The sequence below is a fragment of the Typopeltis vanoorti genome, chromosome 5 (genome assembly GCF_054136105.1).
Source record: "Typopeltis vanoorti isolate ZY-2024b chromosome 5, IOZ_Tvanoo_1.0, whole genome shotgun sequence".
Taxonomy (NCBI): domain Eukaryota; kingdom Metazoa; phylum Arthropoda; class Arachnida; order Uropygi; family Thelyphonidae; genus Typopeltis; species Typopeltis vanoorti.
Genome location: NC_143553.1, coordinates 43,115,406 through 43,129,924, shown reverse-complemented (window position 1 = coordinate 43,129,924; position 14,519 = coordinate 43,115,406). Strand labels below are relative to the sequence as shown.

Here is a 14,519-nt window from a genome sequence, read left to right as displayed (position 1 = left end):
CAATCTTAATTCCAGTGGGCTCTTTGTCTAAATCAGACATTCTCATAACATATTCACTATAAATATTAAAAAGGTAGGGCGACTGTGTACAACCCTTGCGCACCCCTTTTTCCACTCAAACAACAAAGACTGTTTTTGCTGAAGTTTCTTGGTTGTCATATAGCTCTCTTATCAAGAGAATTAGATGTTAAAGTATTCCCATTGATCTCATTACAATTCACAGTCTGTTGTGATCCACACAATCAAAAGCTTTCTTTTAATCCATAAAACAAATAAATACTTCCTTCTGAAATTCTCGTGTTCTTTCCATAATCCATCTCATGTTTGCTATTAGGTCTCTAGTTCCTCTACCTCTCCTAAAGCCTGACTGTTCTTGTGGCATTTCTCTATTCACATATGGCTCTACCCTTTGTTGGATCACTTTCAGCATAACTTTACTTGCATGTGAAATTAAAATGATGGTTCTATAATTATTACAATCTATGGCTTTTTTTTGGGGGGGGGGTAGGATGAATACCGATGTTTTCCAATCTCTAAGCCAGTATATTTTCTTCCAAACCTGTTGAAAAATTTCAGTCAGTATATTCACTACTTCATTTCCAGCTGCTCTCAATAATTCCACTGACACACCATCACCTCCTGGAGCTTTTCCTATTGGCAGTTGTTCCATTGCAGATATCACTTCACTTTTCATTATCATAGGTTACTCAACAAATTCTCCTTCAATACTATTATCTTTCTTGTACAAATCCTCTATATATTCTTTTCATCTTTTTCACTGCTTCTTCTTCCATCAGACATTTACCTGAATTACTTTTTACAACTCCTGATCTAGGGATAAACTTCCGTGTAACACCATTTATTTTTCTAAATGGATCACTTGTTCTACCCATAATATTGCATTCTTCAATTTCCTTGCATCTTTTTGTTTAGATGTTTTTCCTAATTTTTCCTAACCTGTCTTTGGAAATCTGCACTCATTTGTCTAATCCTTTCATTGTTTCTCTGAAGTTTCATTTTTCTTCTTTCCTCTGCTATTTGAATAGCTTCTTCTGACAACCATTTGCAATCTTTCTTTCTTGTTGTTTTATTAAGAGTATTCTTTGCTGTTTCTATGACTGTACATTTTGTTTCTTCCCATTTTTCTTCTAATTCTCTTCCTGGCTTCTCCAAACGTTTTAATTTCTTACCGACTTCTACTTTACATGCTTCATTTATAGGATCTAAATCAAATCTAATACTGTCCTTTTGTTTCTTCTTAGCCCTTAATTTCAATTTAACTTCAGCTATCAATAATTCATGATCTGTCCCACAGTGTTTTTGCTGCTTGTTCTCTACCTTCTACTGGCAACAATATAATCTATCTGATTTCTGTATTCTCCATTAAGTGAAGTCCATGTGTACAATCTTCTATTATATTGTTGGAAACAAGTGTTTGCAATAAAACGACTGTTCTAAACACAAAACTCCAACATTCTTTCTCCTGCTTCATTCCTCAGTCCTAAACTAAATTTTTCAGTGATGCCTTGTTCTTCTTTTTTGCCCACTTTTGCATTCCACTCACCCTAATACCAAAAGAAAGTCTGTTTTATCAGTACTGTATACTACTTGTTGTAGGCTGCTATAAAATTCTTCTACCTCATTTTCACTTGAGTCTGTATTAGATGCATACACCTCTATGAGTGTAACATTCTCTGGGTATGCCTTTATTCTGATTAGAATTATTCTATTAGCACTGGGTTTAACCCAAAATGTATTTTCTGTATTCTCTTCTTACAATGAATGCTCCTCTATTTCTTCGAAGGTTTTCATATCAAGAGTAATACACCATGACATCATCAGTATCAAAGTCACACATTCCTGTCCATCTCAGTTCACTGATTCCTAACATCTTAATTCGAGTTGTTCTCATTTCTTTCTTCACTAGTTTCAGTTTTCCTTGATGCATACTTCTTACATTCCATTTCTTATTTTATGTAAATCAGTAAAACAGAGGCGTCTTGTTCTGAGATTAACTCTATCAGAAGTTGAACTTCCAGAAGGCTTTGATCCAGCTTCATCATTCTTGTTAACTCCATTGGAAGTTCCTCTCTGCTCTTCCCCAGAAGCCATTTCAGTGCCTTCCCTTCTCCCCTAGGTGTCCCATCTTCCAGCACTATATCACAATAACTTAAACCTCTGTTCATACGATTTTCTTGTCAAAATATATACAGAAGTGGTTTGCCATTGCTGCCTTCTGTGTTTGTTTAGCTGACTAAGTATTAGGCTAAACAAACTGCAAAAGATGAAGAAAAGTAAAATAGGAAAGATTGGGGGTCAGGGAAGAAGCAAGAAGGAAACAAAGAAGAGTAGGGACCAGTCTACAGATAATATAACAGATATATATTACATGAAATAAGGCATGGTCCAGCATCAGGTACGTCGGGTTCACCACTCCCGTACTCACTACAGTGAGCCCTTGAGGAATCAATATAATTGATTTTACTATTATAATTGATTAATATAATTGATTTTAGTGGTCAAAAAGTCTACATATTCATTATGACCTTTAAGAGTGCTTTGAACCTGTGTTTAATTTGGTATACAAAACAAATGTTATTTAATAAATTTTAATATAATAATACAGTAATCTACAATTTATCCAACCTTTTAACCAACCCTTTTGTGTTAACTGGCTTATGGTGGAGCACTATGTAATTGTGCTTCATATTATCTGCCCCTTCAATTATCAGTACTCACTGTTTTGATAATGAAGGGTCAGATGAATGGTAGATTACCATAATAACAATAAATTCTTAGATTACCATAATAACAATAAAAGTTTGGTCATCTCTTTTAATATTATTAGAATGATTTGATAATTTTTTTTTTTTTAAATTCAGTCTTACGCATTAAAGATTGCAGAAACTTTTGAGCATCTACACTAGTGGCCAAAATTATGGAAATCTTTTGGAAAAAGTGTATTTTTGAGGCTCGATGGCTCATATCACCACTTTTTTTTTTTGGTGTAATACCATAAAATTATATATCAATGGAAAGATGATTTAATCAAGAATGTAATGCAATAACTTTTATGAAGGATTTTTTATTAGAACAGCAGTTATAAAGAAGAAAAGTGAAACACATAGAAAAAATGAGATATACAAAATTTCTCACAATGTGAGTTATTACTTAGTTGGGTAACCTTTAGCATTAATTACGGCCTTACAACGCCTTCCCATGGAGTGAACCAAGTTTTTTAGTTGTTCAGCTGTTATAATGTGATACCAGGATTGAATTATTGCTTCTATTAATTGGTTTTATTGGTGGGTTGCTTCTGACTAACAAGTTTCTTTAGTCGGCTCCATAGATTTTCGATTGAGTTAAGGTCTGGGCTATTCCCGGGCCGTTCCAGCAGTGGAATATGATTATCTTGAAACCCTTTTGCACACAGCAGCAACATGACATGGAGCTGAATCCTGTTGAAATATAAATGCTTCATTATCTTGGAAAAGATCATGTGCAGAATGCTTCAGTTTGGGCTCATGTATTTCATTAATGTATTTTTGGGTATTTATATTCCCCCATTAATCATTCAAATTCTGCCCACGTCTTTTGATGTCATACAACCCCAGATCATAACACTAAGTGGGTATTTCACGGTAGGTATAATGCAATCAGGATGCAAATCTTCTCCGATTCTTCTCCTTACGTATTTTATGCCATCACTACCAAACAGGGAGATTTTGGTCTCATCACTCCAAATAACACTTTCCCATTGTTCTGCTGTCCAGTTAACATGGGGTTTAGCCCAGCTTAATCTTTTCAACCTTTGTTTGAGAGATAAAAATGGCTTTTTTCATGGAGTTCTAGCATTTAGACCAAATTCTTGCAGTCTGCGCCAAACAGTCCTTGCACTCAACTTAACATTGTATTATGCCATTTCATCCTTTATACACCCAGATGATTTTCTTCTGTCATGTAGGCACAGTCTCTGAATTCTTCTATCATCACTTGGTGTTGTGCACCTTTTCCTGCCTTGACCAGTCTGGTTTTGTAGTGACTGAGTCTCCTTATACCTCTTCAACAATTTAGAAATGCCACCTTTGGTTAAGTTTCCACCAATTTTTCTTCTAATTTCTTCATAACTGTAGCCTTGTTCACTTAATAGTACTCTTTTACATCGTTTCCTGGGTGACCAGTCAACTCTTTGCAGCATGTCTTTAATTTTATTACGTTTTACAAGTTCACTAAATGAAAGAACACAAAAAGTTGTGCTTCTTTTTTCTGGTTATTTGGCTATAACTTTTCATAGAATACAGATAATTGAACAAATTTTGTTGCGTTACATTCTTGATTAAATTATCTTTCCAATGATATATAATTTTATGGCATTACAAAAAAAAAGTGGTGTTATGAGCCATCAAACCTCAAAAATACACTTTTTCCAAAAGTTTTCCACAATTTTGGCCACTAGTGTATAGTATGATGAGCAAAAATTGCATTACTAAATTTTCTTACACATTATGTTGAAGGTATTTTATTATTTCCTGTGACAATTATGTTTCTAAAAATAATTATAGGGATTATATGAAGTCTTAGGCAGGAATCCACAACTCTTTGATGCAATTTTGGGATTGTTTTCTATTCAGGTTAGTAGCCTGCTTTTCTCTGATTAAGAGCATTTTAATATGTTAAATAATCATTCATGATCCATGTATAAATTATAAGACATTTATAATGATTTTGCTCTTCATGTATTTTCTTTTACTTTATGACTGACCATTTTATTCGTTTATTATTATCATTATAACATACATCCCATTGAGTCAACAGACTCATCCTGTTAGATCTCACTCAGTGGGTAACATGATATATCATACTGAACCTTAACCTTCTTTGCACTCCTTGCTTTCACAACACATTCTGACAATGCTTTCCACTCACTCACTCTCTCTCCTTTAAAAAAATAATACTCCTTGCCATTCTTGCAAGGGGATGAGAAATCATTTCCAGGAATTCAGTCTCATTATTTCCCTCTCACTTTCCCCTCTAAATGGGTCGAATTCAGCAGTATTCTCTGTGGTTGCCGGCATGGGTTTGTTAAAGGGAGATCATGTTTTATTAAATTACTTATGGACTATAACAATGTGACAAATGTCTTGAATAAGGGAGATGCATATACAGTGGTATACTTAGATTTTGCAAAGCTTTTGATAAACCACCACACAACAAGCTGTTAAATATGTTAAAAAAAGTTTTTATTTAACAGCTTTTTCCAAAGCTGTTAAATAAATTGAAACAGATGGGATTCGATAACGACTTCTGAGTTTGATCAGTGACTGACTGTCAGATAGATATCAGAAAGTTGTATATGGGGGTTGCAGCATCCTGAAAGAAGTAGGACACTAGTGATGTACTGCTATGGTCAGTTTTTGGACCATTGTTGTAAATTTTTTTTTTTTTTTTTTTTTTCTAGTGATCTGTAGATGATGCAAAATTGGGGAGAGCAGTGCAGAGTCAAGTAATTATTATGGCCTTACAGGAGTACTTGCATAGATTGTATGGGCATGTAAGTTGAACTATCAGTTCAGTGTTGCAAAGTATAATGTTTTGAAATTTGGTAAGCAGCGATAGAATGCAAAGCATACACTTGCCGGTGAAACTTTAAAGGAGATAGGGGAGATGAGAAATCTGAGAGTAGTGTTGGGCAAGGACCTGAAATTCAGCAGCCACATTGCAAAAGTTGTAAAGACATCACATTGGATAATGTTAATGATGCAGAGGACCATCATGCAGAAATAAAGAGGTTATGATGATCAGGTCTCATAGGGATTATTCTCCACAAATTTCGTCACATGCTTTTCATGGTGATGAGAATATGTTAGAAGGGGGTCCAGAGAAGATTCACAAAGGTGGTCAGTGGTCTTTGGAATGGGAGTATGAGCATAGATTAAGAGAATGTAAATTGCAAAGCCTCATGAATAGGAGCAGGAAGTGGATATGATTGAAAGACAAATCAGTCAGATGTTGTTGACAGAGAACCGACCAGTGTTTCTGACCTAATGTCCAATCCTCACCTTCTCGTGGTGCACCCTGTTGGGTATCTACTTGGATACTGAACAAACGAGGATGGGCTGGAAATTTGGGATTTAGCCGACCAAATTGTATTCTTATTGGTTAAACCAAAATAAAAAATGATGGTACGACATGACAAAATTTCATGCCGCCTGGGGCGTCGCCCGGTTAAACAAGGCCCCCCTGTTGTTTTCGCCAGGGAACCAGGGTGAATAGCGAAAAGTCAGCTACTGGAACAAATCTGAAAACAAACCCCAACTCAACATCACCAGAATTAAAGATCGGTACTATCAACATAAGAAGCCTGAATAGCAAAGAAATGGAGCTAGCTGAGGAATTAGATAAGTACCAGATCGACATAATAGGGGGTTACTGAAACAAAAAAGACTAAAACTGGTGAGATCTTTCTGAGCAATAAATACACAATGTTATATTCAGGCAATGATGATCAAGGAAAAGAAGGAGTAGCCATAGTATTCAACACTAAATACAAGGCTAATCTTTCTGAAAGGCAGGCAGTCTCAAGTAGAGTGATTTGGGCAAATATCAGAATGTGGAACTGGACAGTGAGACTTATTTTTGCCTATGGTCCCACAGAAGGTTCTATTAAGGTAGAAGTGGAGGAATTTTTTGAGACTTTAGAAAAAGCAACTGACACAATGAAAATGGAAATGTTGGTCCTTGTTGGGGATCTAAATAATAGAGTAGGAAATGATTGTCAGACATACAAAAATATTTTGGGAAAATTTGGAGAAAAGAGCAAAGCTAATAATAATGGCAAATATCTGTTGGATTTCTGCTCAGGACATGGACTGGTTATTACTAACACCATATTCCAACATAAAAATGTGCACAAATTCACATGGAGAGAAGAGGCAAGGAATAAGATAAGTCTCATTGACTATGTTATTGTTAATAGTGATGTTTTCTCCATGGTGCAGGACACCAGAGTGTACAGAGGATTTGAAATTGGAAGTGATCACTATTTAGTCTTGAGCAGGATAAATTGAAAATAATGACATGTAAGAAAGTTTTAAAGCGAATAAAAGTTGAGCAGCTCTCAGATGTGAACTGTAGACTAAAATACACAAAGATTATTGAAAAAAAAATGAAAGAGTTTGAGAACAGGAATCAAACCTTGGAGATTCAGTGGAAAACTCTGAAGAAAACATTGATTGATTCAGCCAGAGAAGCACGTGGTGAGGTTGTCTGCAAGGATAGAAAAATCAGAACTCCCTGGTGGACATAGGAAGTTAAAGAGGCAATGAAGGTAAAGAAGAAAGCATATCAAAAGTTCCTAGCAAATAAGTCAGCTTGTGCTCTTAGAGAATACAGAGACAAATGTAAGAAAGCTAAACACCGTGTAAAACTAGCTAAACAAAAGTCATGGGAGGACTTTGGCAAGAACATAGAAAATAAATATCAAGAAGGTGGTAAGATATTCTGGAGGTTGTTGAAGAAGCTTAGAAATGGAGGAAAGATGATAAAGATGACATGAAAACAGGAGAAAAAGATATCCTTGAAGTATGGAGTAATTACTTCGAGAAAATGCTAAATGAAACAAGCAGTGATGACAGCACAGTGGTAAAAAACACTCAACAGGTATACAGTCAGGAATACATATCTATACTTGAAGTAAAAAAATCCATCAAAGGCTTAAAATGTGGAAAGGCAGCAGTAGTAGATGATATTTGACCAGAAATGCTGAAATATGGTGATATAAAAGTCTTGCAGTGACTGCACTGCATAGTTCAGAAGGCCTGGACAGAGGGATGAAATCCCGATGATTGGAGTAGAGCTCTCATAGTACCCATATATAAAAAGGGAAATAAAACTGAATATGAGAATTACAGAGGTATTTCCCTACTGAGTGTTCCTGGAGGAATATGCAAGTATACTTGAGAAACGGTTGAATAGAATTGTAGAAGAAAAGCTTGGTGAAGAACAAGCTGGATTCAGGCCAAATAGAGGCTGTCAGGATCAGATCTTCACTTTACCAAATAGTGGAGAAATCATGGGAATAGAACAAAGATCTCTATTTGAGTTTTGTAGATCTGGAAAAAGCATATGATATGGTGCCAAGAGAGAAGCTATTCAATACGCTACAGTTATATGGTATCAGTGGAGCATTATATCAAGCAATACTTAGTCTTTATTTGAGTTGTAAGTCAGCAGTTGGAATTGAAGGAAGTACAGGAAGATGGTTTAATGTTAAATCTGGTATGAGACAAGGATGTACATTATCCCCTCTGTTATTCATTATCTATATGGATGACATTATGAAGGAAAGTGGTATTAAACATGATATCAAAATTGGAGATATTAATGTCAGCTCTTTGCTTTATGCAGACGATGTTATACTTATAAATCCACTATGAGCTTGCAAAATTCCTTGACTAAATTGAATAACTCTTGTAATAGATATGGTATGAAGGGTCAGCAATAAAAAGACAAAGACAATGAAAATAGGCAGAATTGTTGAAAATGTCAACTGCATTGTGAAAGGAGAACCTGTGGAACAAGTAAAACATTTCAGCTACTTAGGCATGATTTTTAGTGAAGATGGTAAATTAAATATGGAAATAAACAACAGAATCAATAAAGATGGTATAGTAGGAAGTCAATTGAATAAATTTATATGGAATAAGAGAAAAATTAGTTGGAGCCCTCAATTAGCTGTATACAAGACGGTGTTCAAACCAGTTTTAACTTATGGATCTGAGAGCTGGGTCAGAAGTAAAACACTTGACCAAAGACTAGAGACCACAGGTATGAGAGTCCTGAGAAAGATTATAGTCCTGAACAGATGGCATCAATGGCAATATCATATTAAAAATGAGGATATTAGGAAAGAACTTGACATTGTCAGCATCCAGGAATGCATTAGCAGAGCTGGTCTCAGGTGGTATGGTCAGTTAAACAGATTGGGCAAGGAAAGATTAGCAAAACAATTGTTCTCTGCCAGGTTGGCAGGAAAATGACCCAGAGGAAGACCAAGGTATAGGTGGTTTGATAGGGTACAAAGTTTCTTAGATAACAGAAATATATGATCTGATAATATTGGAATCTTGACAAGTAACAGACTGATCTGGAGGAATAGTGTAGATAGGAAGTTAGTAATGATGTAAATTTTTCATGTAGTACTATCATATCCTGTACATCCCTTGAGGGTACATGGCAGGAATTTGATGATGAAGTTGGTGAGAGGAACCTTTCAGATAGATAAAGGGGATTTATTGCATAGGGTAACATCTGATGCGAGAATGCGGTATCATCTATGGAAACTGTGCAGAGGTACAAAAAAGAGAAAAGGAGAATTTTTGTATTGTAGGTGGTGAATGAGTGAACTTTGCCAGCATGCTTGAAGTCTCCAAGGCACGTTATGATAGTTATCGTGGTCTGTTCATCCTCTCACGAAGAGTTTTTGGACTCCATGAATATTTGGAAGTAATACTAAAATACTAATAAACACAGAATATAGGTCTGTTGCGAATATACAAGGGTGGTTCCATAAGTTTCTGGCCTGACTAACTTTTAGAGGTGATAGAAAGAAAACAACTGTGTCAATTTTCAATATAATCTCCCTTTACTTCAACATACTTTTGACATGTTTCAATTAACATCTTTATGCCCTTGAAAAATAGTCTATACTTTTGTCTGCAAAATGGCCTAAAACTGTATCTTTCATCTCATTGTCATCTGCAAATTTTCTTTCCCAAAAGTCTTCTGTTTCGAGAAGAGATAGGTAGGAGATTGAACACCTGTAGGACTGGTGTTCAATCTCCTAGAAGCCACACTCCTTCATTGCAGCTTTTGTAACAATAGCTGTATTGACTGGAGCATTGTTGTGAAACAGGTGAACATTATGACTCAGCATTCCTTGTCTCTTCTTCTTTTTGGCTTCATACGCTTTGTGCAGGAGTGAAACATAATATTCTGCATTTACTGTGGTATTCTTTTTTTTTTGAAGGTCAATCAAGAGAATTGACCAGCAATTTCAAAAGATCGTTGCCATGGTCTTCTTGGTGGACTGAGTGACCTTGGCTTTTCTTGACAGTGCTTTGCCTGGTTTGCTCCACTCTATGGATTCTCTTTTGGAAAGAGGATCATAATAAAGGACATTGGTTTCATCTCCAGTGACAATGGATTCCAACACTTCTCTTTGATTTCCTTGGCAAAGCTCTAAAAACTTGTCACATGATGCTCCTTTTGGATTGAAGAGAAAAGTCAGGGAACCCATGTTGCACTGACCTTCATCATGTGAAGCTTCTCGTGAATAATGTGAAAAACAGTTGTTATAGAAAAACCTTGCTGAGATTTCTTTAAGCTTCAGCCATCTGTCATTGAGCAGTTCCTACTCAAGAGAGTCATTTTCCTCAGTACTTCCACAGGCTGACCATCACAAGGATCATCTTCAAATGATCCCTCTTCCTAGGCGAAACTCTTTAGCCCATTCCTCTACCATGGAATATGAAGGGGAAGCTTCCCTGTAAACACCATCCAATTGCTGTTTTATAGCACTTGGAGAAAGCCCTTCTTTGGTGAAAAACTTAATCACAACGCGGTATTCAATTTTTAACATTACAGCCACTTAGTATGCCATGTGTTAGTCAGACAAGTATCTCCAACTGAATGATTCAGGTAGAGAGTTGAAAATGGTACACTAAACTTCCCACAGATACTACTGTCTGTCATGCATGCTGTTTTAAGATTGGCATGAATTTTTATGTCAGGACCGAAACCTTTGGAACCTACCTCATAAATCAGATATTTTTTGACTGAAACTATCAGTGGCTATCACTGGTGAGAACTTCAAACTAGAGATAGCGTCTGTTTTTAGATTTCTGTAGTAACATAATGTATTTTTTAAAAAATTATTTACAGTTTCTGAGAGTTAAAATCTATCACTTTTGGTAAAGAGAGACAATAATTCCAGGTTAGATTGCTTTCGTGCTGTTGACTTGTTGAGTGAAAATAGCAGAAGCAATATTGGCTATCCCTAATTAAGTAATGAATATCCAGGTTCACAAAGCTGGTTTTGACAATCTTTATTTCTTTTGAGAGGATTGAGGTGAGAGCAAAGGAACAACAGGAGCTTTTATCTCCCATTTTAGGGACAACCTGCATAAAAGCATGTTGTGCTGTGCTGTTGAGTAGATGATATGACAGCTTTTAGGCTATACAGAATGAGTGCTCAAGCTTGGAGCACAACTGAAAGTAGCTCCATTTGTATCAGGAGACTTAGTATCAAGACAAAGTGAGGTTTTTCTGTATTGTTCTAGTGAAAAATCAGAGGATGCATGCACTGGGAACAGTTTGTGGTGTGATAAGGATGTATTTTACTTTAATCTTTTATACAAGAGGTCATAAAAAAGATTGATAACAAAAGGGTCTGCCTTGGCTTTAGCAGACCTTTTTGTTGTGATGTTTAGGGACAAAAAAGCACAAATGCTATTTGAGCAGGAGGAAAGTATTTTGCATTTGAAACTTAAAGTGTTTGGATTTGTTGATGATTATCTTTCACTGGGTTCAGGCTATAGTGTTGGCTGAGTGAGTGAAAAAGGAAATTTTTAACTTAAATCCATTGAATATGCGCTGAATTTTTTATCTTGAAGTGTTTTGACATATTTGTTAGAAAATCAGACCTTGAAGACAAAGTTGCTTCCATCAACAGGAAAGGTCATGACATCGGTGTTTTGGGATGCTAAAGGCATTTTGTTTATTAATTATCTTGAAGAGGGTAAAGCAATAACCAGGGATATTATTCTGATCTTTTAACCAGACTAGACGAAAAAATTCATGAGAAAATACCTGGTTAATTGCACTCACTGGGCCACACTTTAAAAAAAATAAAAATAAAAATCCACTCATTTCAAATCTTTAATCCAAAATGTATTTTTAAACTATAATATCATGGTGAGCTTTGATGTTTCCTCCTTATTTACTAATATCCTCCTTTCTGGCACTAAATTTAATGATTTTTTTCCCCTCCCACCCACAAAAAGTTATTAACAAACCTGTAGTGCATTTTTGTATCATGAGGATGCTACGGATGTTTTTTTTCCTGTTGTTATAAATTTAATTTTATTTTATTTTATTTTTTGTATCATAAATTTATTTGTTTACATAGTTTAGAAACCAAACGTGGAACTTTTTCAAGCTACTTCAGCCCTCCAGTATGTGGAGTAGAGTCCTCACACCAGGTGATGAAATTCATCTCCCACCTAAAGACAATCACAACATATATGCCCATGGTGGGATTCAAATCCGCAGCCTGTTGGTTGAAAACTGGGTACGCTAACCCGGCCAGCAAGACTGATCAGATCTCTTTAATTTTGCCATCTATACTGGTTAACATGTTCGCTGCCGTGCTCCTCGGGCATAGTTTGCTACTGCACACCAAGCACTTCAAGGTCATTACGAGCATTTGAAAAAAACATGTTGATACTGCAATCCTCAAACCTTCTATTTGGCTAAGATATATTGATGATGTGTTCTCTATTTGGACACATGACTCAGACATATTAGACTCTTTTCTCCTTCATCTCAACAGCCAGCACCCCAAGTTTGCTTTTTTAGGTACTCTAATCACATGTCTGCCCTTTGGCACCCTTTCATTCTCAGTTTACAGAAAACCCACCCTCACAGATAGATACATACATGATCTTTTCCATCATACTCCTCAACATTATGAGGTCATCAAAACTCTTGTCAACACAGTTTCCATTCTCAGTTTCACCTAGGCTTCTCCTACAGCCGAACTCACCTTTATTTGCCAAACCTCCCTGTCCAATCATTATAGTGCTGAAAAGATCTGCAAATTATCTGTACTTCCCATCTCCTCACATCTCTCTCAATATAGAGACTACATTAATGCCATTCTTCTTATTCTTTTCAGCCATTTCCTGTCTATGCTGGATGAAGGCCTCCTCCAGTTTTTTCCATCTTTCTCTGTTCTTGGCAATGGTTGGCCAAGAACAGAGAAAGAGAACAATTTTCCCCAACAAAATTTGACAATTCATCACTCCACCTTCTTTTAAGATGTCCTCTGCCTCATTTCCCTTCTTTTGGAATCCGGTTCATTAGTGTGTTGGGCAATCACTCATCTTCTCTTCTGGATAGATGTCTGGCCCATTTCCATTTTATTCGCTTATGATGAAAAATGATGTCAGTGATGTGAGTCTGGCTTCTTATCCAGGTGTTTTGCTTCTTATCTTTTAATGTGATGCCTAGCATCAACCTGTCCATTTTTCTTTGAGTTGTTGCTAGTTTATTTGCCAATGCTTTTGTAAGAGACCAAGTTTTACAACCATATGTGATGACTGGAAGTATACACTGGTTAAATGTCTTCCTTTTTAAACAGAGTGGTTTTGAAAAATGCTTCTCAATTTTCTGAATGCACTCCAGGCAAGTTGAACTCTCCTCTTAGAAAGAGATCTCTACAATATCTTTTCAAGAACTTGTTTTCTATTATTTTATTTTTTGGTGTTCCAAAATGATTAAACATGATTTTAGTATTTTCTCTGTTTATTTTTAGATAGACTTTTCTGCTTTCATGTTATAGGTCTTCTATCATTATATTAAGGTCTTCTGGAGTGTTTGCAAAATTATGATATCATCTGCATATCTTAGGTGTGTTAAGTTTCTTTTATTAATTTTTATACCAAGGTTTGTCCATTTTATATTATTAAATATTTCTTGAAGGACTGCTATAAAGATTTTGGATGACAGAGAGTTTCCTTGTCGGACACCTTTTTCAATTAATATTTATTGTTACTTGTGTAAAGTTAGATTGTTGCTGTTACAGTGTGGTATATTACCTGGAGGAGGTCCATATATTCTCCTGGAACTCACTGATTCTGGAGTGCTTTGATTATTGCATTAGGCTAAACAGAGATGCAATTGGTTTTCTTCTTCTTTTTCTATTATTTGTTTTACTGCATGAATATGATAATTGTGTTAAAGCCTTTATGGAATCCTGCTTGTTCTACTGGTTGATTTGAGTCTAGAAGAGGGGTTAACCTGTTTGTTATTACTTTTGTGAGAATTTTGTACAGATTGGAGAGAATACTAATTGGTCTATAGTTCTTTACTTCTTCTTTGTCCCTTTTTTAAATAACAGTATCAGAGTATAATTTTTCCAATTTTCTGGTATCTTCCCCTCTTGTAGGTATAGATTTAGTAAGTTTGTGACATGGTGAATTATGTTGTTTCCTCCCCATTAATTAATTTTTATGTGAATTAGGTCTTCACCAGGACATTTTTCATTTGTTTTAATGTTTGTTTTATTTCATCTGAAGTGAATGGGGGGGATGAATTCTATATGCAATGGAGAAGAGTTATTTATATTTGATTTATTTATTGAAGGATCACTATAGAGTTCTTTATAAAATTCTTCTAGCCTGCTTAGGATTTGTTTTTGGTTCCTTATTGTAGTTCCATTCTTATCTTTTATTGCAGTT

The 14,519-nt window shown here is 35.6% G+C and overlaps 1 protein-coding gene across 4 annotated transcripts in view; it reads left to right on the top strand.

The window, feature by feature from the left end:
* The window catches only part of LOC150106342 (Fanconi anemia group I protein-like), a 506,449-nt gene that overhangs the window by 76,788 nt on the left and 415,142 nt on the right, over positions 1-14,519 (top strand). For 3 of the 4 annotated variants that reach the window (XM_090392381.1, XM_090392380.1, XM_090392379.1), the window contains exon 2: positions 4,563-4,631. The exons of the other annotated variant lie outside the window; for it this stretch is intronic. In XM_090392381.1, coding sequence (XP_090248507.1) covers positions 4,563-4,631 — 69 coding nt within the window. The remainder of the gene's footprint in view (positions 1-4,562; positions 4,632-14,519) is intronic. 4 annotated transcript variants of the gene reach the window in all.